The 25,655-nt window shown below is 47.1% G+C and overlaps 1 protein-coding gene across 2 annotated transcripts in view; it reads left to right on the top strand.

The window, feature by feature from the left end:
• ZZZ3 (zinc finger ZZ-type containing 3) overlaps positions 1-25,655 on the top strand; it is an 80,894-nt gene that overhangs the window by 3,301 nt on the left and 51,938 nt on the right. The window contains exons 1-2 of one of the 2 annotated variants that reach the window (XM_077450423.1): positions 11,843-11,952; positions 21,678-23,197. In XM_077450423.1, the coding sequence (XP_077306549.1) occupies positions 21,729-23,197 (1,469 nt within the window). In that variant the 5' untranslated portion in view covers positions 11,843-11,952; positions 21,678-21,728. Of the gene's footprint in view, positions 1-11,842; positions 11,953-21,677; positions 23,198-25,655 lie in introns of those variants that run through there. The other variant, XM_077450422.1, reaches the window with a different exon arrangement.

The following is a 25,655-nucleotide window of genomic DNA, read 5'->3' on the forward strand; positions in this document are numbered from 1 at the left end:
CAAATTCCTAGAGCAAAGCTATTGGCTACTAGCCTGAACGTAGTCCCGTTGTAACGAAATAACGTCATCACGTTCTGAAAGATCGGATTTTCCGACAACTTTGTCCGACCGTGTGTATGCAACAGTTTCGGACAAAATCCGACGGATTTGGTTGTCGGAATGTCCGACCGTATGTACAAGGGCTTAGAAGATAGGTCATGATTCTCACGCCCTAACATCATCTTTCACATTAAAACAAAAATTGGGCTAACTTTACAGTTTCCTTTTTTTATTCATTGAAGTATATTTTTTTCCCCAAAAAAATTGCGTTTGAAAGACCGCTGGGAAAATGCAGTGTGACATAAAATATTGCAGCAATTGCCATTTTATTCCCTAGGTTCTCTGCTAAAATATATATATAATGTTTGGGGGTTCCAAGTAATTTTCTAGCAAACAATATTGATTTTAACTTAAAGAAGTGTCAGAAAAAGATTTAGACTTTAAGTGGTTAAACTTCTTGCATTTAGACTGCCCGGATTTTTTCTTTTTCTCTTCACGTAAGTTTATCCCTTTGATCTAAGAAGGAAATGTTAGTTACAATGTTTCATGTTAAAAACTTTGCAGACTGGCCAGATGTTTTCTTTTGACAGCTGAGTGAGCAGATAAGTTTCTCCACTTGTTATATGAAAGAATCAGCAAACTCTGCAATAAAGATCGTCAGGGAGGTTGAATCGGGATCACGATTTTTTAACGATTAATTGTGTAGCTCTATCTCAGGCACATCAAATGTGGCAAAAACACCAACCATTTGGGTACCACTTGCTTAAAGGGGTTGTAAAGGTTTTTTTTTTTGCGCAGAGTGGCCCCGAACCTGGTCTTCTGGGGTTCCTCGGCGGCTGTCTCCACTCCCTCCCGCAAGGACTTCTCGCGTTCGTGCGAGCTGCCTCGCATGATAAGTGCTTGCAGGCGTGCTCCTGTGATACAGCTGGCGGCCATAGCGCTCACTGTATCACTTGGCCCCGCACCCCTGCGCGCCGTTTCATTGGACGTGATTGACAGCAGCGCGAGCCAATGGCTGTGCTGCTTTCAATCCATCCACTGTAACCAATCAACGGCTAGGCTGATCAGGGAAGAGGATGTCGGGTGCAAGTGCAGGACTTTCAAGGGGTCAGGTAAGTAAAACGGGGGGGGCCGGCATTGTCTGATGTTTTTTCACCTTAATGCATAGAATGCATTAAGGTGACATTTTACCTTTACAACCCCTTTAACAAGGCATTTAACGTCCACCCACTCAGCCCAAATGGCTAGAGCATCTAAAAGTCACACATAAGGGGCACAAATCTGTCCCTTCTCCTTACCCACTTCAGTCTGCCCCCCGTGATACCGAGTCATTACATTTCAGCAGCCTCCACTGACAGAGATGATGGTATAGCAAGCTTGTCAAAGCTGTTGGCTCTCCAACTTCTGCCTTTCGGCCTGGTAGATTCTGGCCCCTCCCGTGAATTTGCACAATGTGCTGTACCACAATGGCAAGTTCCCAGTCGCTACTACTTTTCACGTAAGGCCGTTCCATCTCTCTATCATCATGTGGAAGGGAATGACATCGTTGGACAAGGCAGTCAGCCCTAAAATCCACCTTACTGCTGACGTGGTCCAGCAAGCATGGGCAGGGACAATATATTTCTTTCACAGCACACTGTGGTAACGCTGCTTGCAACTCGAAAGGATGCAGGACAGGGCTCAGTGCTGCAGCTTGTTGTGCCCCCACATCTCCATACAACTGGTGGTGATGAAGCCAGACCTGTGAGCTCTACCCCCTCCTCCGCCACCTCCATGCCCTCCTCTGCAGAATTGTTCTAGGAACATCAGGTACCCCCTAAGCGTTCAAAAAGCAATTCCCAGAGTCAGGCTAAAAGGTGCCATGCAGTGCTTCAGCTGGTGTGTTTAGGGGACATGAACCACACTGGAGCAAGAGGTTCTTGCAGCTCTGCAGGGACAGGTCCAGAGGTGGTTCCCACCACACCAGCTGGAGCCAGGAATGGTGGTGTCCAATAATGGCTCAAACCTCCCGTCCGCCCTTAGACAGGGAAAGTTGATACATGTGCCATGCCTGGCACATGTCCTCAATTTGGTGATTCAGTGTTTCCTAAGTATGTACTCAGGGTTCCAAGATGTACTAAAGCAGGCCAGAGGAGTCTGTAACCATTTCAGGTGGTCATACACATCCAGTGCTCGGTTAGCTGAAATTCAGCGGGAATTTTGCCTGCCTGTTAACTGCCTGATTTGTGCCATGCCCATCAGGTGGAACTCAACTTTGGGAATGCTGCAGCGGCTATACATGCAGCAGAGGTCCATCAACGAGTACCTGTGCCAGTACGGCATGGCGGGCTCAGGCCACCTCAGCTTTTTTTTTTTTTTTTTCCCACGCCAATGGCTGATCATTAAGGATGCATGCACTGTATTGTCACCATTTGAGGATGCCACAAGAATGGTGAGCAGTTACAGTGCATGCATCAGTGACACAATCCCTGTTGTGTTCCTGCTGGAGCAGACTCTGCGTGGCATTATGGACAGGGCACTGGAGGCAGAGCAGCAGGAGGAAGAGGAGGACTTATCCAGACACCACCATTCCTATGTCACAGAACACACAGGAGGAGGGGAGGATTCTGGCACTTTCATAGACTTTGAAGAAGAGGAAGACATGCGTCAATCTGTAAGTGATGGCTTTCCAACCCCAGGACCCTTGGGAGGAGGAAGTTCCAGATGCTGTCATCCTGAGTGACCCTGAGGAGTCTGCTTCTCAAGCCTCTGCAAATTTGAGGCACATGGGCAACCTCATGCTTCAAAGCCTGGGAAAGGACCCAAGAATAAGTAGCATAAGGGAAAAGGATGATTACTGGTTGGCAACCCTCCTTGACCACAGTTACAAGGGGAAGGCGTCAGAACTCATCCCCTCCCCAAAGAGAGTGCAGAAGCTAAAATCTCTTGAGGACACGTTAAAGAGGATTTTATTGAACATTTTTCCTGACTCCAGTAGGTTATAGTGTCATGGAAAACTTAATTTTGAGTCGTCTGTTGGTCACGAGAGGAGCGTTGGAGTGAGGTATTTCAGAATTTTTTTAGTCCTCGCCGCCCTGGGCTGTCAGCTTCCACATCCCATTGGCAGCGTCTGCATCACATGGTGGACGATTACCTCATGGCCAAAACAGAGATGGAGAGCTTTCCAGCTGACGATCCACTGACTTACTGGGTCATGAGAATAGACCACTGGCCAGAACTTGCCCAGTATGCTATTGAGTTGTCAGAACGAGCATTCAGTGGTGCTGGAGGTTTCGTTACTGATCATAGGACGCGTCTGTCCACAGACTCCGTGGACTGTTTGACTTTTATAAAAATTAATCAGTCCTGGATTACCAGCATTGAAGCCCCTGATGCCCATGTCACTGATTAAGTCTTTTTGGGAAGTGGAACCTCTGCAGGACTTTGAGGGTGTTCAATCATTTCATCTGGAAGAATGTTTTTGGTATAGGTTTCATGGGCACCATTAACACCCAAAGACCAATTTTTCTGCACTTGTTTGACAGGTGCATATCATTGCAATTTTTTTTACAGCAAGGCCAATTATTGCTTTCATCAAGAGTACAGTGGGAAGGCACCACCGATACCCAAAGACCAATTTTTACGCACCTGTTACTTCTTCAAAGTCAAAGTGACACCAGAATGTATCCAAAAAATCTCTAATCTTGTTCCCAGTGCACTACATTGTGGCCTCATCATTCACACTGGCTCCCCAGCTGTTGCTGAGCAAAATGAAGGCAGCTTGCAGGGAAAATTTTCATTTTTTGGCTTTATGAATGTATTTATATTATTATTTATGCGTTCGCTTTAAAAATCAAAAATCACTGCTCATTTAAAAAACTATGTTTTTCACGAACGAATTGTATGCCCAATTAATTGCATATAAGCCTTCAAAATGGGCACTTTTGATTTTTGACGTTCAGGTCCCATTGACTTTAATGGGGTACGTTATTCGGGTCCGAAATTTTGCGGTGTTCGAAAAGTTCTGGTGCGAACCGAACAGGGGTCAGTTCGGCCCATCCCTAGTCGTAAGGTGAGGCTCTCTGTGTAGTCCTAATCCAGCCTCAAGAAGGAGCACGCATGCTCCGAATGCGCGCCTGCCGGCCTTGTGCCCCACATCCAGTGACGTCACAGCTGGTGGGGAGGCAACTGCCAGCTTGACTCAGAGCCTTGGAAACTCCTGCAGGTAGCGAGACAGCAGCAGCACCCCACACCGCCAGCTATCTGGATCAGGACTACACAGCAGGCTTCCCATTGTGACTAGCCTAGAGGCGATTCAGTTCGCATTGTGCGCTATACAAGTATTTCATTCATTCATTCACTAGCCATTTTAACCCTTACCCTGTGAGTTCATTCTTATTTAAAAAATTTTATCTTAATAAATTCATCATTAATCATTTTAATATACTGCACTCAGATGAGCGCCACTGCTCTCCACGTTATATATCTACGCGGCTGCTTCCTCTTCCACAGCTGGCTGAACTTCTAGAGTGCTAAATACATCTTTAAACCATCAAACTTGTTCCTAACACATACTAGCCTGAACTGAACTTTTTTCCAGGGTCCAAGCTACCCCCCAACCACTGGATTTTATTATCATAATCACCTTTACCTATAGTTTTGTTTCCCACCCATCCGTCTGTCTCCAAGCGCCACTGTCACCCCCCCCTTAGAGTTGACATGCATAATACTGCAGGGCTCGACAAACCCCAGGTCACCAATGTGACCAGAAATCTTAACCTGGCGCCTAAGCTGCCACCAGCCCACTCACTATTGATGCCCCAGACATGCAGCAGCATTAACAATGACTGCCGTCCTCCTCCCTCCTCCACACTCAGCGGCGCAGCGCTAAATGTGTGAAACTGACAAGCAACGGAGAGAGGAGGATCTGTCAGATTTCAGCTTGATTTTCGGGGTGGGCGGACCCGGCCGGGGTGGGTGGGACCCAGCAGCTATCAAACACCAGCCAATGGGATCTGGGCGGGCCGCTACTTATATGCGGCCCCGCCCCTTTTCTTAAGCATCCCAATCGTTGGCTGGAGTTTGATAGCTGAGTCCCGCCCACCCCGACATCAAGCTCAAATCTGACATATCCGCCTCTCTGTTACTTGTCAGTTTCACACCCCGGCCGGGTCCCGCCCATTCCGACATTAAGCTCAATTCTGACAGCTCCTCTGTTACATTTCAGTAATGGAGTGCTCTGTGTGAAACCTGCCACCTGCCAGTGTCAGTGCCACCACCAGTGCCACCTGCTAGTGCCAACCAGTGCCACTGCCAATCAATACCACCTGCAACCACCAACCAGTGCCATCTGCCACCAACCAGTGCCACCTGCCAGTGCCACCATCAGTCAGTGCCACCTGCCAGTGCCGAGTGTCACCGCCAATCAGTGCCACCTGCCACCGCCAATCAGTGCCAACTAGTGCCACTGCCAACCAGTGCCACCTGCCAACACCAACCAGCGCCACCGCCAATCAGTGCCATCTGCCAGTGACTAGTGCCACCGCCAACCAGGGCCACCTGCCAGTTCCAAACCAGTGCCACCTGCCAATCAGGGCCACCTGCCAGTTCCAAACCAGTGTAACCTGCCAGTTCCAAACCAGTGTAACCTGCCAGTTCCAAACCAGTGTAACCTGCCAATGCCAGTGTCACCTGCCAATGCCATCTGGCAGTTCCATGTGCCAGCCAGTGCCACCTGCCACCGCCAATCAGTGCCACCTGCCAGTGCCAACCAGTGCCACTACCAATCAGTGCCACCGCCAATCAGTGCCACCTGCCAGTGCCACCGCCAACCAGTGCCACCTGCCAACACCAACCAGTGCCACCGCCAATCGGTGCCATCTGCCAGTGACAACTAGTGCCACCGCCAACCAGGGCCACCTGCCACTTCCAAACCAGAGCCACCGCCAGTGCCAATAGTGCCACCTGCCAGTTCCAAACCAGTGTCACCTGCCAATGCCATCTGGCAGTTCCACGTGCCTGCCAGTGGCAACCAGTGCCACTACCAATCAGTGCCACCGCCAATCAGTGCCACCTGCCAGTGCCACCGCCAACCAGTGCCACCTGCCAACACCAACCAGTGCCACCGCCAATCGGTGCCATCTGCCAGTGACAACTAGTGCCACCGCCAACCAGGACCACCTGCCACTTCCAAACCAGAGCCACCGCCAGTGCCAATAGTGCCACCTGCCAGTTCCAAACCAGTGTCACCTGCCAATGCCATCTGGCAGTTCCACGTGCCTGCCAGTGGCAACCAGTGCCAGCCAGTTCCATCTGTTGCCAGCCTTACTCTTTCTGGTCAGCCCATAACCCTGATGTAACAGCGTTTCAATGGAGTTATTGACTGGGTGCTCCATTGTGAGTTAGGGATAGGGGGGGGAAATGAGTGGCCTTACCCCGGGAGCTGACAATCCATACCACTCTTAAAAAAAAAAAAAAAACTGGTTCCTAACTTTTTTAACTGGCTCCTAAATTCAAAGCAAATTTGTCAACCCCTGTACTACTGTATGTAGAAAATCATTCATCCACAATGACTGAATGCCGAGGTGACTCTGGGCCGCTGCCGATGCTTGCACATTGTTTACATCTCTTTTGACTCTGACTCATTGATCGATAAGCAGCCAGAGCGCAGGTGTTGAAGGCTGCGGTCATCCTGCACCGTTGCTTAGTGAATGACTCATTGAGCGATTCCTGTGTTTCCCGCACCACATCACAATCGCACTCTGTTCATTTGAACTGCTACAAGTGTCATTGTTAAAATAGCAACACCCCAAAAATGGTTTGCAAAATGCAGTGCAATTTACTGAATGGTGTCGCATGGGTGTCCGATTTCAGTGTGCCAAAGAAAAAGTGCATACAACTTTTGCATGCAGGTGCGGTACGATTTGACCCATGCAATCTGATTTCAGATTGGCAAAAAAAAGTGCATGCAACTTTTGTGTGTGGGTGCGGTGAGATTTTGAGTCGCACAGAATAAATGTTCGCGCCCATGCAATCCGATTCCAGTGCTGGCTAAAAAAAGGTGCAAGCAACTTTTTGGTGCGGTACAATTTAAACCATACAAAATGAATGGACTCAGATTGCACTGCAAAGAATCACATTTGATTTTAATAGGAATGTGGTGCAATTCCTGTCCAAATCACATGCAGTTCCCCGCACCGCATCAGTGTCAACTAGGACTCAAACGGAGATGTAAACAATGTGCAAGCAGTGGCGGCGGCAACGCAGACTAGTAACATCGGCATTCAGTCGTTGTTTACATATCTTTTGACTCTGAGCCCTTGATTAGACGGCGGCGACGACAGTGTAGGTACAGAGTGACCACGGCCTTCAGGCCAAACGGAAGGCCAAGGTCATCCTGCACTGCTGTGTACTACAGAATACACCGGTCCCTGGGCTGTGTTTACCTGCACAGGTGTTCTGTGTATCCGGGGGTCCCATTTAATTTTTTGAACACCATTTATCTCCCAATTTGACATCCTTGTGGGTGCATCCTGTTCACAAACGGTATGAGTTTGGGGCCATGTACCCGCATGGATATCAGACTGGGAGATGGCTGTGTCCGTGCAAGTTGACTTGAATGGGACCCCCTGCACAGGGATGCATGCACTCCCGTCCATCCCCGTGCGGGCAAACCGCTGTAATGAGAGTCTGCAGGAGCCTGGCATTGCGCCTGCTACCTGCTGATCACAGGAGCCTGGCATTGCGCCTACTACCTGCTGATCACAGGAGCCTGGCATTGCGCCTGCTGTTCACAGGAGCCTGGCATTGCGCCTGCTGATCACAGGAGCCTGGCATTGCGCCTGTTAATTGCTCCGCAGGCTCCTAAGAAAAAAATAATAAATGCACTTTTTTTTTTTACCTGCAAAAATATACATTTTATTATTATTTTTTATTTTACAGAGTAAAAGCTGATCTTTGAAGGTGTGTAGAGTGGAGTTTATTTTGTAGAGCAGTGTGCAGAGTATATTCCTACAGCACAGTGTTCACAATGGAGCTTTGCAGGGTATATTCGTACAGCATATTGTACAGAGTAGTGGTGTGGAGTATATTCATACAGCACAGTGTACAGAGTAGAGTGGTCTGGAGTATATTGATACAGCACAGTGTACACAATGGAACTGTGTGGAGTATATTCGTACAGCACAGTGTACAGAGTGGAGCATATTATTCATACAGCACAGTGTACAACGTATAGTGGTGTGGAGTATAGTCATATAGCACAGTGTACATAATGGAACTGTGCACAGTATATTTCTACAGTACAGAGTAGAGTGGTGTGGAGTATATTCATACAGCTTCATAAATTTGATTTATGGTTTTTGGTGCCGCTTACGGTCAAGAAAGTAAGGAGTTTTTGTTGCTCACAGAATTCGTTTGTAGGAAAGATCTTTCACCGCTGATAGTACAAGAACTCTGTCTGTATTATACATTGCGCAGTTCTGTGTATATTGCTCTCTGTGTGACGTGTGCACCGTGCAAGGCTCATTTTCTGTGAATTGCACTCCGTGTTAGACCCTCTCTGTGTAGTGTGGCGCTCTGTGGACGTCGGGGCCGCGTGGGGCTCCCTGTGGGTGTATTGAACCATCGCACGGCGCAATTGCCTGCTCACCACCAGTGCTGCAAGACAAAATATCAGGCTCAGACACCATTTTATTCTTGGATCCCTGTGTGTGTGTGTATGTGTGTATATATATATATATATATATATATATATATATATATATATATATTACATATATATTACACTCCTCACATTTTTGTAAATATTTTATTATATCTTTTCATGTGACAACACAGAAGAAATGACACTTTGCTACAATGTAAAGTAGTGAGTGTACAGCTTGTATAACAGTGTCAATTTGCTGTCCCCTCAAAATAACTCAACACACAGTCATTAATGTCTAAACTGCTGGCAACAAAAGTGAGTACACCCCCAATCCATGTCCTTAGTCTGCTTGTCTTCAGCAAATTGTTTCCAGGCTTTCTTGTGCATCATCTTTAGAAGAGGCTTCCTTCTGGGACGACAGCCATGCAGACCAATTTGATGCAGTGTGCAGCGTATGGTCTGAGCACTGACAGGCTGACCCTCCACCCCTTCAACCTCTGCAGTAATGCTGGCAGCACTCATACGTCTATTTCCCAAAGACAACCTCTGGATATGATGTTGAGCACGTGCACTCAACTTCTTTGTCGACCATGGCGAGGCCTGTTCTGAGTGGAACCTGTCCGGTTAAACCGCTGTATGGTCTTGGCCACTGTGCTGCAACTCAGTTTCAGGGTCTTGGCAATCTTCTTATAGCCTAGGCCAGTGATGGCGAACCTTGGCACTCCAGATGTTTTGGAACTACATTTCCCATGATGCTCTGGTACCTTGCATTGTAGTGGAGCATCATGGGAAATGTAGTTCCAAAACATCTGGGGTGCCAAGGTTCGCCATCACTGGCCTAGGCCATCTTTATGTAGAGCAACAATTCTTTTTTTCAGGTTGTCAGAGAGTTCTTTGACATGAGGTGCCATGTTGAACTTCCAGTGACCAGTATGAGAGAGTGAGAGCGATAACACCAAATTTAACACACCTGCTCCCCATTCCCACCTGAGACCTTGTAACACTAACGAGTTACATGACACCAGGGAGTGAAAATGGCTAATTGGGCCCAATTGGGACATTTTCACTTAGGGGTGTACTCTTTATTTTTAGCGCTGCTTTAATGGTGCTATTCGACCCCTAGCAGGGTGGTTTTAACACCCGCTAGAGGCTGAAAAGGGTTAAAACCGCCTGCAAAGCGCTGCTGCCCCATTGATTTTAATAAGCAGGGGCGCTTTAGGAGCAGTGTATACACCGCTTCTACAGTGCTGCAAAGATACTGCTTGCAGGACTTTTTACTGTCTTGCAAACGCACATCGCTCCAGTGTGGAAGCCCTGCAGACACAGGAGAGGCTCTTTACAGGCGCTATTTTTAGACCCCTTTTACACCAGGGCGTTTTGCAGGCGCTATAGCGTTAGAAATAGTGCCTGCAATCCGCCCTAAAAAAGCTGCACCATTGGGCTTTCACACTATAGCGGTGCGCTGGCAGGACATCAGGGAAAAGTCCTGCCAGCAGCTTCTTTGGAGCGGCGAAGGAGCGGTGTGTTTACCGCTCCTCCACCGCTGCTCCCCATTGAAATCAATGGGGCAGCGCTGTAATACCGCCGGCAAAACGCCGCTATTGCGGCGTATTGCCGGCAGTTTTAACCCTTTCTCGGCCACTAGCGGGGGTAAAAGCGCCCTGCTATCAGCCGAAATGCGCCGCAAATAGCTGCGTTTTACCGCCCACGCTATGGGCGGTGTGAAAGGGGTCTAAGTGCTTGTAAAGCGCCTCAGTGTGAAAGGGGTCTTAGGGGTGTACTCACTTTTGTTGCCAGCAGTTCAGACATTAATGGTGTGCTGAGTTATTTTGAGGGGACAGCAAATTTACACTGTTATACAAGCTGTACAATCACTACTTTACATTGTAGCAAAGTGTCATTTCTTCAGGGTTGTCAAATGGAAAGATTTAACCGGTTCCCGACTGATGCCGGCAGAATGGCACGGCTACGCAAATGGACATACCTGTACGTTCCTTAGCATTTGCCGCCGTGCCATTGCGTGCACGCCGCCTGGGAACTCCGTGAGTAGGATCACGGGTCCTGCGGATTCGATGTCGGCGAGGATACCCGCAATTGTCTCATGGAGAGGAAGAACGGGGAGATGCTGATGTAAACGGGCATCTCATTCTGCCTAGTGACACTGATCAGCTCTCCCTGTGATCGCAAGCAGAGATCAGTGTCACCGCTAGCCCCTCCCCCCTACAGTTAGAATCACTCCCTAGGACACGCTTAACCCCTACAGCGCCACCTAGTGTTAACCCCTTCCCTGACAGTCACATTTACACAGTAATCAATGCAATTTTAATTCCGCTGTATAAATGTGAATGGTCCCAAAATCTTGCCAAAATTGTCCGACTTGTAAAAATCGCTGCCATTACTAGTAAAAAAAAAAAACACGAATATTAATAAAAATGCCACAAACTATCCTCTATTATGTAGACACTATATAAATTTTGCGCAAACCAATCAATTGCGATATTTTTTTTTATATCAAAAATATGTAGAAGACTATATATCAGTCTCAACTGAGAGAATTTTTTTATATATATATTTTTGGGGTATATTTATTATTGCTTTTTTTTTTTCAAAATTTGTCGCTTTTTTTTTTTTTGGTTTATAGCGCAAAAAATAAAAACCTCAGAGGTGATCAAATACCACCAATAGAAAGCTCTATTTGAGAAAAAAAGGACATCAATTTTGTTTGGGTGTAACGTCGCACGACCGCGCAATTATCAGTTATAGCGATGCCGTGCCAATCACAAAATGTGCTCTGGTCTTTGGCCAGCAAAATGGTCCGGGGCTGAAGTTGTTAATAAAATATTTACAAAAATGTGAGGGGTGTACTCACTTTTGTGAGATACTGTGTGTGTGTACACCACATACACACACGATAGAGGACTCCCCCCTCTGTGTGTATGTGTGTGTGTGTGTATAATATATATATATACACACACACACATAAAGGAACCCCCCTCCACGTTCTCAGGCTCTCTCTCTTCATTGTTGATATTCTCCCGCCCGCTCACGTGTTGGAGGCTCGAGCAGGTGAAGCCCCGCCCTCCGGGTGGGCGTGTTTCGCCCGGACGGACGGCGGCAGGTCCTGTGATGTGTGGCTGTCCCGGAGTGGTGGGCGGGACGGAGAGTCACGCCCCCCTCCTCGTTGGTAGGATTGTTGTTGCTAGGTGCGCGCGCCGTCGCCATTTCTCGCGAGAGCGCCCACATCTCGCGGGAATGTCCGGGGAGACATGTCCGGGGAGAGAGGCGAGGTGAGAGCGGGACCGGGATGATGAGCAGGAGGGAGGGCGGGGGTTGCTCACTGTGGGCGGGGGGAGGGTGTGCGCTGCCTGAAGGGCCACACGAGGGACAGGACCTGACTAATGTGTGGAAGCAACGGATGGGGGCGTGGTCTATTCGGGCTGTGGGAGGGGCTTATTGGGCTGCACATGGCGGTGGGTGTGATGTTGCTGAAAAGTTGGTGCTGGAGCCAGAAGAAAAAGGAGGTGACATTACTGGTGAGAGGGAGGTTACATACCCCAAGGGGTGGGTCTACAAATGGGGGAGGTTACATGCCCCAAAGGGGCGGGTCTGTAGGTGGGGGAGATTACATACCCCAAAGGGGCGGGTCTGTAGGTGGAGGAGGATACATACTCCAAAGGGGCGGGTCTACAGGTGGGAAGGTTACATACTCCAAGGGGTGGGTCTTTAGGTGGGGGAGGTTACATACCCCAAGGGGGGGCCTCTGTAGGTGGGGGAGGTTACATACCCCAAAGGGGCGGGTCTACTAATGGGGAGGATACATATCCCAAAGGGGCGGGTCTACAGGTGGGAAGGTTACATACCCCAAAGGGGCGGGTCTGTAGGTGGGGGAGGTTACATACCCCAAGGGGTGGGTCTACAAATTGGGGCGGTTACATACTCAAAAGGGGCGGGTCTTTATTTGGGGGAGGTTACATACCCCAAGGGGCGGGCTTACAGGTGGTAGAGGTTACATACCCTGAAGGTGGGGAGGTTAAATACCCCCCAAGGAGCGGGTCCACAGGTGATGGAGGTTGCATATCCCAAGGGGCGAGTCTACAGGTGGTGAAGTTAAATGCCCCCCATGGGGGCAGGTGTACAGTTGGGGAGGTTAAATGTCCCCCATGGGCAGGTGTACAGGTGGGGAGTTTAAATGCCCCCTCAATGGGCGGGTTTACAGGTGGGGAGGTTAAATGTCCCCCAATGGGCAGGTCTACAGGTGGGGTGGTTAAATGCCCCCCCAAGGGGCTGGTCTACAGGTGTGGAAGGTTACATCCCCCGAGGGGCGGGTTTACAGGTGGGGGAGGTCACATACCCAGAGGGGCGGGTTTACAGGTGGGGGAGGTTACATACCCAGAGGGGCGGGTCTACAGGTGGGGGAGGTTACATACCCTGAGGGGCGGGTCTACAGGTGGGGGAGGTTACATACCCCGAGGGGCGGGTCTACAGGTGGGGGAGGTTACATACCCCGAGGGGCGGGTCTACAGGTGGGGGAGGTTACAAACCCCGAGGGGCGGGTCTGCAGGTGGGGGAGGTTACAAACCCAGAGGGGCGGGTCTACGGGTGGGGGAGGTTACGTACCCCCCGAGGGGCGGGTCTACAGGTGGGGGAGGTTACGTACCCCCGAGGGGCGGGTCTACAGGGGGAGGTTACGTACCCCCGAGGGGCGGGTCTACAGGTGGGTGAGGTTACGTACCCCCGAGGGGCGGGTCTACAGTTGGTTGAGGTTAAGTACCCCCAAGGGGCGGGTCTACAGGTGGGGGAGGTTACGTACCCCCGAGGGGCGGGTCTACAGGTGGGGGAGGTTACGTACCCCCGAGGGGCGGGTCTACGGGTGGGGGAGGTTACGTACCCCCCGAGGGGCGGGTCTACAGGTGGGGGAGGTTACGTACCCCCGAGGGGCGGGTCTACAGGGGGGAGGTTACGTACCCCCGAGGGGCGGGTCTACAGGTGGGTGAGGTTACGTACCCCCGAGGGGCGGGTCTACAGTTGGTTGAGGTTAAGTACCCCCAAGGGGCGGGTCTACAGTTGGTTGAGGTTAAGTACCCCCGAGGGGCGGGTCTACAGGTGGGTGAGGTTACATACCCCAGAGGTGTGGGTCTACAAGTGAGGAAGGTTACCTACCGTAAGGGGCGGGTCTACAGGTGGATGAGATTCCATATTCCAGGGGGGCGACTCTACAGGTGGTAACATACCATTGGAGGCGGGTCTATGGATAGGGTGGCTACATAAACTGGAGGAATAATACATACCTTTGGGAAATGTTGTTTTGGGGGAGAGTATATTTTCTAGAAGGTGGATCTGTGAGATGGGCAAGTGACACATTCTAGGGGGGGGTCTATGGATAGGGGAGGCTGCATCTGTGAGGAGGAGGGTCTTTGGGTGGGGCAGGTGAAATACCCCAGCGGAGGAGGTGTGGGTTGGGGAGAATACATATCTTAGGAGAATGTTCTATGTGTGGGGTACGCTACCTACTCTAGGAAAAGAGGGTCCATTGGCAAAGTAGGTTGCATTCCCTATGTGGGAGGGTCCATAAGGCTACATACACTATGGGGAGAGTCTCTTAGTGGTGTAGGCTACAAATCCCAGAGGGAGGGTCTACAGGTGGGGGAGGTTACATATCCCAGGAGAGGGGTTCTGGGTGGGGGATCGGTTATATACACTAGGGAGAAAGGGTCTGTTGTTAGAGAAGTTTACATTTCTTTGAAGAAAGCTCTAAGGGTGGCAAAGGCTACATTTTGGCGTCTATGGGTGGAGGTGGAAAAATAGCTTGGGGGAGGACCTCCTTTTGTAGGGGAGGCTACATACCTAAAGGGGGAGGGTAAATACCCTCAGAGGAAAGGTGTACCGGTGGGGTGGGGGAAGCTGCAAACACCATAGGGGAGGTTTACAGGTAGGGAAGGCTGCATACTCCTGTGGGAGGGTCTACAGGTGGGGTGGGGGGCTCCATAGTTGGGGGTGGCTCTGGGTGGGCAGGCTAGGTACACCAGGGGAGGGTATGTGGGTGAGGAAGGTTACATACGTTAAGGTGAGAGGGTCTGTTGGCAGAGGAGGTTCTATTTCCTTGGAGGAAGGTCTCTGGGAATGTAGCCTTCCCCGCCCATATGTTGGAGTGTCTATGAGTGGGGGAGATTATATATCCTAGGCTACATGCTGCAAATGGAGGGTCTATGGGTGGGGGGGGCTACATCCTCCAAGGGGAGGGTCTATGGATGGTGAAAGCTACATACTGCAAATGGAGGGTCTATGGGTGGGGGGGGGGCTACATACTCCAAGGGGAGGATCTATGGGTAGGGGAGGCTACATACTGCAAGGGGAGGGTCTATGAGTGGGGAAGGCTACATACTCCGAGAGGATCTATGGGTGGGGGAGGCTACATACTGCAAGGGGTGGGTCTCTGGGTCAGGGAGACCCAATACTCCCAAGAGTAGGGTCTTTGAGTGGGGGAGGCTACATGCTCCAGGGGGAGGGTCTATGGGTGGGGGAGGCTACATACCCCGGGGAAAGGCTGTATGGAGGGGAGGTAACCTAGCCCAGTGTAGGTGGATGTGCAAAGTTCCATACACCAGGGGGCGTGATTCCACAGGATACATACACCCAGGAGGAGAGTATGGGGTATGGAGGTTACATTTGCTAAGGGGATGGTTTGTGAGATTATAAATCCATTAGGGAGTGGGGTCTAAATGGGGGATGGTCTGTGTTTCTGCATGGCAGAGAGGGAAGGTCTTTGAGTGAGGGGCAATGGGGCGGGGGGGGTGGAACCTGGGAAAGATGGCAGAGCTCAAAGGTTGGCTCCGTTACAGGAAAGATGCTACATTGCATGGGGCTGGGACTGAAGAGGATGAGGGGGGTCTCTAACCTGAGAAGAGGGGTTATCGGTGGGGGGGAACATCATACCCAGGGAAAGGGTCTATGAGTACTGATATTTAGAGTAGGCTCTATATAAGGAGATAATTGCCCCATAGGAGATTATCAGATGGGGGTGGGGAAGGGGTATGTACACAAAAAAAAGGGTGGCAGACATAAGACTACCAATCAAGTTCAGTCTTTAGACCTGAACTGGCAGAATGGAGGTGTCCTGTGCTCACTCCCTCTGCCTGTCTTGAATGGCCCTTCCTAAGTGTGATCAGACAGGGAAGTGACATGACAAAGTTGTGCATGTAAAGTAAACTTTAACCACTTTCAGACCGGACCAATTTGCTGGTCAAAGACCAGACCACTTTTTGCGATTCGGCACTGCGTCGCTTTAACTGACAATTGCGCGGTCGTGCGACGTGGCTCCCAAACAAAATTGACGTCCTTTTTTTCCCACAAATAGAGCTTTCTTTTGGTGGTATTTGATCACCCCTGCGGTTTTTATTTTTTGCACTATAAACAAAAATAGAGTGACAATTTTGAAAAAAACGCGTTATTTTTTACTTTTTGTTATAATAAATATCCCCCAAAAATATATAAAAAAACATTTTTTTCCCTCAATTTAGGCCGATACGTATTCTTCTACATATTTTTGGTAAAAAAAATCGCAATAAGCGATTTTTGATTGGTTTGCGCAAAAGTTATAGCATTTACAAAATAGGGATAGTTTTATAGCATTTGTATTAATAATTTTTATTTTTTTTTTTTTTTACTAGTAATGGCGGTGATCTGCGATTTTTATTGTGACTGCGACATTGTCAGGGACCCATCGGACATTTTTGACACATTTTTGGGACCATTGTCATTTATACAGTAATCACTGCTATATAAATGCAGTGATTCCTGTGTAAATGACACTGGCAGTGAAAGGGTTAACCAGTGGGTGGCAGTGTAGGGGTTAAGTGTTCCTAGGGGTGTGTTACTAACTGTGGGGGGGTTGGGCTTTCATTTAATGTACACTGATCTCTGCTCCAATCACATGGAGCAGAGATCAGCGTCACTAGTTGCTAGGCAGAATGGAAAAATGTTGTTTATACAGCATTTCCTCCATTCGGCCGCTCCGTGAGACGATTGCGGGGATGCCCGCGGCGATCGGGTCCCGCAACCGGACTCACGGGGGTCCTGACCAGCGCGGGAGCGCGCCGCCGGCAGTGCAAATCTGCTAAATGCAAAAAGCACTAAAACTGCATAGGTGTGAATCCAGCCTTAGTGCATGAACTTCTCTATTCATTGTACACACCTTTATCATTTAACCACGTTACCCTGCCACTTCTGACATTTCTCTCCCACATGTAACAATCTGCATATTATTTTTTATTTGCTGGGAAATGATTTGGAACCCCCTAACATTAAGTGCTCACTTCCGCTCTCATACCTGTTTACCCCATATGGACCAGAGCAACACTGGCCTGTTTATTCAGTGATCAATTTGTCATTACTTAAATCGGACCTTCAGTCATTTTTTTTCAACTTTCCATCTATTAAATCTTCTGCCCTTGTTGTTTTAACTTTGGATATTAAAATCTTTTTTTTTTTCTGCCAGTAAATATACCTTATACAGCCCACTTCCTGTTTCTTGTCTGGTAAAAAGCCTAGGCTTATGACATCATGCACAGCTCGCTCTCACTTTCCTGAGAGTTTGCCAGGAAGAAAGGGGGGATGAGTCATAAGAGGGCCAACGAAAGCTGCAAATCCAGGAAGTGAACAGGCAGCAGCTTCAGCTGCCCACAGTTAAAATGGATGCAGCCAGACTCGGTGGAGGGATATTTCTGCAAGTACAGAATCACAGTATATATAAAATAATATGCAAAGTGGTTGGAGGGAAGCTTCAGAATGGCAAAGATGTTTTTATTACAAATGATGTGAGCAGACTGCAGTTCCTCTTTAAGATAACAACGTAATGCATACATTTTGTATGTTTTTTTAAGGACAAACAAGGCTTTCTTTTTGTGAATACTGTCCTACAACAATATTAACAATATTATTTTATTTTTTTTTGCAAAACCTTAGACAATTAAAGAGGGATTCCACCAAAAACAAAAATATTAAAAGCAAGCAGCTATAAATACTACAGCTGCTGACTTTTAATAAATGGACACTCACCTGTCCCGGGTTCCAGCGATGCCGAGGCCGATCGATCGCTCGGCTCTCGGCTGCTGCCGCCACCATTCTAGGTGAGGGAATCAGGAAGTAAAGCGAATCGGCTTCACTTCCCGGTTCCCTACTGCGCATGCGCGAGCCGCGCAATAGGAAATCTAATGTGTGTCTAATGTGTGTCCCAGCAGGCAGCGCGGCAGGACAGGAAATGGCGTAGACTCCCACGGGAGTCTATGCCCGGAAGTGGGTGAAAATACCTGTCTTTGACAGGTATCTCCACCCCCCTCCCCCCTGAAAGGTGTCAATTGTGACACCGGAGGGGGGGAGGGATCCAATCAGCGGAGGTTCCACTTTAGGGTGGAATCCCGCTTTAAGTGTAATGAAACTAAACAAAAGGCATTTTTTTTCTTCTTTTTTTTTGAGCAGTGTTGGTTTAAACATAAATAGTGTTAATAAACAAAAAAAAGCGTGCTAAATTATGATTTTGGTACAAAGCATTGCAAAAGTTATTTAAAAACAAAGTAAAGTGTTTTTTTTTCCAATTGTGGGCTATTTTCAGTGTGATACATGTAAATATATGTAAAACATGTTCAAATATTAATAAGAAAGCAAACAAAAAACAGAAATAAAGCTTAAAGTGGTTGTAAACCCTTACAAACCACTTTGACCTACAGGTAAGCCTAGATTAAGGCTTACCTGTAGGTCCAAGCAATATCTCCTAAACCTATATGGTTTAGGAGATATTTGCCCAAAAACAGGCACCGCTGTCTACGGCGCATGCGCCGTAGACAGCGGCGCGCAGGCGCACTGAGCGTGGCAGTTCCAAGAATGGAGCTGCCACATTTGTCGACTCCCGTGCGCATGCGCGGGAGTGACGTCATCGCGGCTTCGCCGAATGACAGCGACGGAGCTGCGAGACGCCACCAGCAAGATGGATGTGGTGGACTACAGGGGACAGCGGCGACTTCGCTGGCTCCTGTGTCAGGTAAGTGACACATAATGGGCTGCTATGCGATGCATAGTAGTCCATTATGCTTTACCTTTGCAGGGAAAAAAAGAGGAAGTAAACTCATCAGGGTTTACTTCCTCTTTAACTATTAGTTAATAAAATAGAAAAAAAATTACCAGGAAAATTACAATTGCATGGAGGAGGAGGATACGGAGTTAATTGGTGCTGATTAGAGTAAAGGGTTCAATTGAGGAACATTTAATTAAAGAACTGTGTTTTGTTTTTGTTTTTTGTTTTTTTTTAAACTTGTCAAGGTTGCTCTAACTCTTCATCTGCAGAACAAAGTTAGTAGATTCAAAACACAGAATGTTACATTTGAAACAATGTTTCAATGTAACGTTCAGTGATTGGGCTGAGCGATGTTGTTTTATAAAGGCTTTTTCGCACGGGCTTGTGCATAATACGGATTCCGCTTGCTTAGCGGAGGATCTCCGCAGAACAGACGCATGGCGGGTCCCACGTCACTCACTGTGCAGAGATGGACCTCCTGTCAGAGACCCGCTCTCCTCGATGGGAGATCAGATTAAAAAGGACCTTTTTCCATCCAACCATAGAAAATCTGCAGATAATCTATAGGTGTATGGCCAGCTTAACTGTGTATATTATAACATGCTGCTGACCTTCTCTGTGTACTCGGCAATGCAGCTGTGTTTAATCATAGCTGAATTGTCAGGTACTGAGACAGGGAAGGACTGGACGTTCTAGACACGCCCTGTGTACAATGAGATGTTTTTGGGCGTGTCTAGTACACCCAGAGTCTGCAACTGGGTACATTTTTCAAGCAGAGGCCCTAGAGAATAAAATGGTGGATATTGCAATTTTTTTTTTATGCTGCACTATATTTGCGCAGCAGTTTTACGGAAGATCATGTTTTTTGAAAAAATAAACTTTATTCAATTTTAGTAAACACAAGCACAAAAAAAAGCCATATTTTGGGTTAAATATAATAGATGATGTTATGCTGAGTAAATCAATACCAAACATGGCATGCAGCCGCCCAAATGCTTCCATCTGACAGGCATCTGGTTGTCAGATTTGCCCACAATCCTGGTGCTGTCAGCGAAAGGATATGTAAAGTCAAAACTTTTTTTTTTCTTTAGGCCATGGATAGAGAATTGAAGGGTAAGAACCCCTGTCATGTCTTTATTGTTGCAGATATTCTTGGGGCGATTTACCCTCTCTGCTTGTTTTGGGGACCATTATCACTAAAATGATGAAAATGACAGGAAACAGAAAATGTTACAGTTATAGCCAACGTTAACACACTTTAAAATTGTTCTTTTTTTTTTTCCCTCCCCGAATAGAATTTTCATTTGGTGATATTTAAACACCTTTTGCGTTTTTTTTTTTTTTTTTTTTTTTTTTTTTTTTTTGAGCTAAAGCATATTTTTTTTAGGCCAATATGTATTCTACTACTTATTTTTGGTAAAAAAAAAAATCCCAAATAAGTGTATATTGATTGGTTTGCGCAAAATATATTTTTAATTACTTTTCTTTATACTACTAATGGCTTTGATCAGTGACATAGCGGGACTGCGATATTGTGGTGGACATTCTGACACTAAAACTTTTTTTGCGGGCCAGTGACACTAATACAGTTATCAGTGCTAAAAATCTACATAGTCACTGTTCTAATCACACTAGCCGGGAAGAGGTTAACCGTGTGCCTATCCAGTGTTTATGTGTACAATGTTAGGCACTTTTACTAGGGAAAGAGATGGAATTTATTCCCTGCTTTGCAGGGACACAATCTCCATCCCTTCCCTCCTGCCAGAACGGCAATCTGCCTTGTTTACAGAGGCAGACTGCAGTTCTATGTCTGCCTGACGATCGTCAGGTGCCAGTGGACATTTGAGTACCTGACACCTGTAGATTGGCTTCCACTGTGTGTAATGACAGCGAGAGCATGTGTGTGTGTGTGTGTGTGTGTGTGTATATATGTATGTGTGTGTGTGTATATATATATATATATATATATATATATATATATATATATATATATATATATATATATATACATACATATCCGCCCGGAAGAGCGGGATCACACATATATATATATATATATATATATATATATATATATATATATATATATATATATATATACACCCCTCCCACTGCATTGACAGAGGAGGAAAGGAGAAAGCCGGCCGGTTATGTGATCGTGATCTTGGATCTGAAATTAAAGCTTTTATTTTTTTTAAATCACACACAAAGGGGCTCACTGCATAAGGAGACAGCATGGATGGTGCACAATTGTTATGCCTTGTACACACGGTCGGACATTCCGACCACAAAATCTGTCAGATTTTTTCCAACGGATTTTGTCCTAAACTGGTGTTGCATACACACAGTCGGTCAAAGTTGACGGAAAATCCGATCGTTCGTTCGTTTCGATGGGACTATGTTCAGGCTAGTAGCCAATAGCTTTGGTCTTGTAATTTGATCTGAGCATGCGTGGCACTTTGTCTGATTGGAATTCTCTACAAGCGATCAGAAAAAGTGAGATCGGATTTTTTTTGTGGGAAAATTTGAGATCCTGCTCTCAAATTTTTTCCGCCTTAAAAAGTTCGATAGAGCCAACACACGATCGGATTTTCCGACAATATAATCCGATCTGATCTGTGTACAGGGCATTAGAGTGGCTTAACAACCACTTTAAGTAATGAACAGTAGCAACCACCTGTGCATGTTTATGAGTTCTAAAATACAAGAAATTGAACTTAAAACTTTGAATAGTTCTATAGGTAGACTTCAGGGCTCTGCTCTCTTCTTATATGGAGGGGCCTGTACTCTACTGCCTTTGTATGTATTTTGGAAGGCCAATGCTTCCCTTGGGCTTAAAACTTTTTTTTTTTTTTTTTCTTGAATGAAGGTTTGGCTGAATAAATTGCTTTGATACTTTTACATTGTAAAATGACACCTTACATTGACTTTCTTTGCGTTTTTCAGGGTTCCCAATGAGAGGATCATGCCGATCTCACGATTTGGGTGATCCATAGTATGGCTGCTTCCCGTTCGACTCGCGTCACAAGATCTACCGTGGGATTAAACGGGCTGGATGAAAACTTCTGTGGTCGCACCCTGAGAAACCGCAGCATCGCTCCCCCCGACGAGGTGGTCCCTCCGGCGCTCTTGAGATCTAGGTCTCCTAAGAAAAGGCCAGAACCCGTTCAGATCCAAAAGGGAAGCCTCAACAAGGGCAGCGAACTCAAACAGCCAAGCCCTCGGGAGTCTTGGGTCAGCCCAAGAAAGAGAGGCCTGTCTATTTCGGATAAGGACGGTTGCGACAAAGACAGTGTGGAAAACAGCGATAAGAAATCGCCGGGAGCTTTGTCGCCTGTGTTGAAGAAAATTAAGCGCTACCTTCGTTCTGAGGAACCCAGCAGCCCGGAGGAAGAATTGTCCGGTACATTTCACAAGGCGCCCTCGGAAAGGCGGCACTCTGAATCTGACCATGAAACAGACACACCCCGTTCTAAACGAGCTAATCGATGTCTTTTACTGGATGATAGTAACCAAAGGGAAATCAAAACCGACACGGAGTCTGAGGAAACTGTAAAAAAATCCTTACCTGATGGGGACGCGTTTAACCATCAGATTGTTAACGGTATTGACAACAACGAGACTGCTGCTGTAAATTGTAATAACTGTCCTTCTTCGGATGGGAGTGTTAAACAGAATAACGCTAGTACGGTCACCTCCCCGAAAGAGTTGAACTTATCGGAGAATGGGAGTTCCCTGACTCCTTCCTCCGCGCCCGCTAACGAAACAGACAGTCTTTCAGACCATAATGTGCCTTGCACGCACTCCGAGGAACAGGCAGACAAACAGGACCATGAATTAAATAACTGCCTACATATCGATCACGTCAATCAGACCAATGAATCAACAGGGGTTTCCTGCGCGGAAGCCCTACTGATCGTACGGGACTCTGAGGAGGAACTTGACGTTGTAGGTGATGGAAATTCCAAGGAACAAGCTGCTCCATCCCCAAACCCCAATCAGGACAAGCCTGTATGTGGCGGAGATTTCCCCATGTCTGAGGCGGCAGAGGGACCCTCGCTTGAGCTCTGCTTTTCCGACACTCAAGAACATAAATATACCTTAAGAACTTCACCAAGGAAGCTCGTATCTGTCAAAGACAGCTCATCCAAAAATGCCTCTCCGTGTGGGGAGAACGGACAGGCCGAGGAGAGTTCCAGCGAGGGTAGTAGACTTTCCTCTGCTCTTAACGGAACCGTAACGGCCGCCGAAGAGGAGGCTTCCGGCGATAAAAAGCAGACGTGTTCTTCTGCAAAGTGTTCGCAGGATAAGCCGGCTGCCTGCGCCTCCTCCAGCACGGAGTGTACGGCACTCCCCGCCAAAGAGAGCGGCGGCGGCGGCGGCATGCAACCTGCAGAGGAGGAAGAGGACGAGCCTGATGTGTACTTCTTCGAGTCCGATCACGTGGCTTTGAAACACAACAAAGAGTATGTGTAACCATGGTAACCTTGATTTCTGCTATTCACTTCTGTGTTCATTGTTTCTTTGAGCCGAAGGTTCCTTGCATGCTTACAAATGTAGATGTCACTTAACAGCGGAGCTCTGTGGCCGTTCCAAGCGCTTGGTGGATTATGTGTCTCAATTTTCCAAAGATCACAATGTTTTGACAAATGTGTGAGCACCCATACAGATACCCGGAATTATGTTATCTAAATGTAAACATGCAGATCTGATCACATTGCAGAAGCTTAAGGTTCACCCCATAAGGCCCATTCACACCTGAGCGTAGCGTTTTCAGGCAGTAAGTCGCTTTTTTGTTTTTTTGCCTCGATTTTGTACAGGTCTAGAGATCACCAATGTAAAAAGCAGAAAAACGTCTGTAAAAAAAAAAAAAAAAAAAAAAAAAAAATTACAGAACTCGTTTGAGCTTTAGGCGTTTTGGAGTGAAGATGTGAACTAGGGCCGAAACAACTAATCAATTAATCGATTATGAAAATAGTTGAAACTATTTTTATAATCTATTAATCGGCCAGCTGATTAGCTTGCCTGCATACAGAATGCATTATTTGTTTACATATCAGGAAATACAATGCAGCACAGATATAGCTCAGTACACCTTCTATACATGTGAGTAAGTGCCTGAGAACTTGTGAATGTGTGAGGAGCAATGCATCATGGGACATATAATCCTGGGCAGGGAGTGAGTGGTTCTAAAGGCAGAATTTTTTTTAACATTCCTATAGGGGGCACTCTATACTATAATTTGCAGCTTGCTATTGGGGCACTGCGAAGGCAGGAGGAGGACCCCAGAAAAGGAGAATCAGGGCTGCTCTGTGCAAACCATTACACAGAGCAGGAAAGTATAACGTTTGTTTAAAAAAAAAAAAAAAAAAAAATCAATCTAACCACTTCTTCCGGACCGCTGCACGCCAATATACGTCCTTACTTTGAAGGGGGATATCGTTGTTATGGCAGCTAGGTATCCTCTTGTTCGGCCGGCGGTCTGGTTTCCGATAATAGTGGTCTCTGTGGCAGATTCGCCCCGCAAGATCACTTTTATCGGCGGCAGGAGAGGGCCCAGCGCGGTGGTGCCCTCCGCCCTTACTGAAGCCGTCGGCAGCGGTGGAGGTGATCGGATCTTCACCCTTGCTGGGCATGAAGACGAGTGAGGGGAAGATGGCCCATCCATCTCCATAACAATGCAGGGCGGAAGCGACCTCATAATATCACTTCTGCCCATAGCTTTTCAAGTGCCTTATTTTTTTATTTTTTTTTTATTACATTTAAGGCTAAATATGAGATCTGAGGTCTAATAAAGAGGCCCTGTCATGCTTTTTTTTCCAATTCCAAGGGATGTTTACATTCCTTGTAATAGGAATAAAAGTGACACAATTTTTTTTTTTTTAAACGGTGTAAAAATAAAAGGTAACATAAATAAGAAAAAATATAGTATCGCCCGCATATGAAAACGGTGGTCAAACTACACATGTAAGGTATCAATGCGATTGGTAGAGTGAGAGCAATAATTCTAGCCCTAGACCTCCTGGGTAACTCAAAACATGCAACCTGTAGAATTCTTTAGATGTCGCCTATAGGTATTTTTAAGGGTAAAAGTTTGTCTCCATTGCACGAACGGGTGACATGTTGGGTATCTATTTACTCAGCGTAACATTATCTTTCACAATATAAAAAATAATTGGCTAACTTTACTGTTACTGTCTTATTGTAAGACCTCTGCGCAAATACGCTGTGACGGAAAGTATTGCAAAGGCCGCCATTTTATTCTCTAGGGTGTTAGAAAAAAAAATGTACAATGTTTGGGGGTTATAAGTAATTTTCTAGCAAAAAAAAAATGTTTTTAACTTGTAAACAACACATCTCAAAAAGAGCTGCTGGCTTTTAATAATCGGACACTTACCTGTCCTGGAATCCAGCAATGTCGGCACAACAGCTGATGTTTCCATCAGCTGTCGGGTGCTGCCGCCATCATTGCAGGTAAGGGAACCCGGCAGTGTAGCTTTATGGGTTCAGGCTGGGAACCCTACTGCGCATGCACAGGGCCCCGCTCCTCTCTCCTACTGGCCCGGCGACAGGGAGAGGAGGAGGGAGCCCCGCAGTCATGTCACGGGCCATGGCCCGGACACCCGGAAAGTTGCCAATTGTGGCCCCCGGAAAGGGGGAGAGGAGACAAATGAGCAGAAGTTCCACTTTTGGGTGGAACTTCGCTTTAAGGACCGAGCCTCTTTCTGAGATTTTTTTTATTTTTTTTGCTACAATATTACTTGGAACCCCCAAACATTATATGTTGTTTTTTTCCAACACCCTAGAGAATAAAATGGCGGTCTTTGCAATACTTTCTTTCACACCGTATTTGCTCCACGGTCTTACAAGTGCACTCACTTTTTTTTTTTTTTTTTTTTTAAATACACTTTTTTGCATTAAATA

The sequence above is a fragment of the Lithobates pipiens genome, unplaced genomic scaffold, assembly GCF_037356315.1.
Source record: "Lithobates pipiens isolate NorthernLeopardFrog02 unplaced genomic scaffold, aLitPip1_a1.2 Scaffold_23, whole genome shotgun sequence".
Taxonomy (NCBI): Eukaryota; Metazoa; Chordata; class Amphibia; order Anura; family Ranidae; genus Lithobates; species Lithobates pipiens.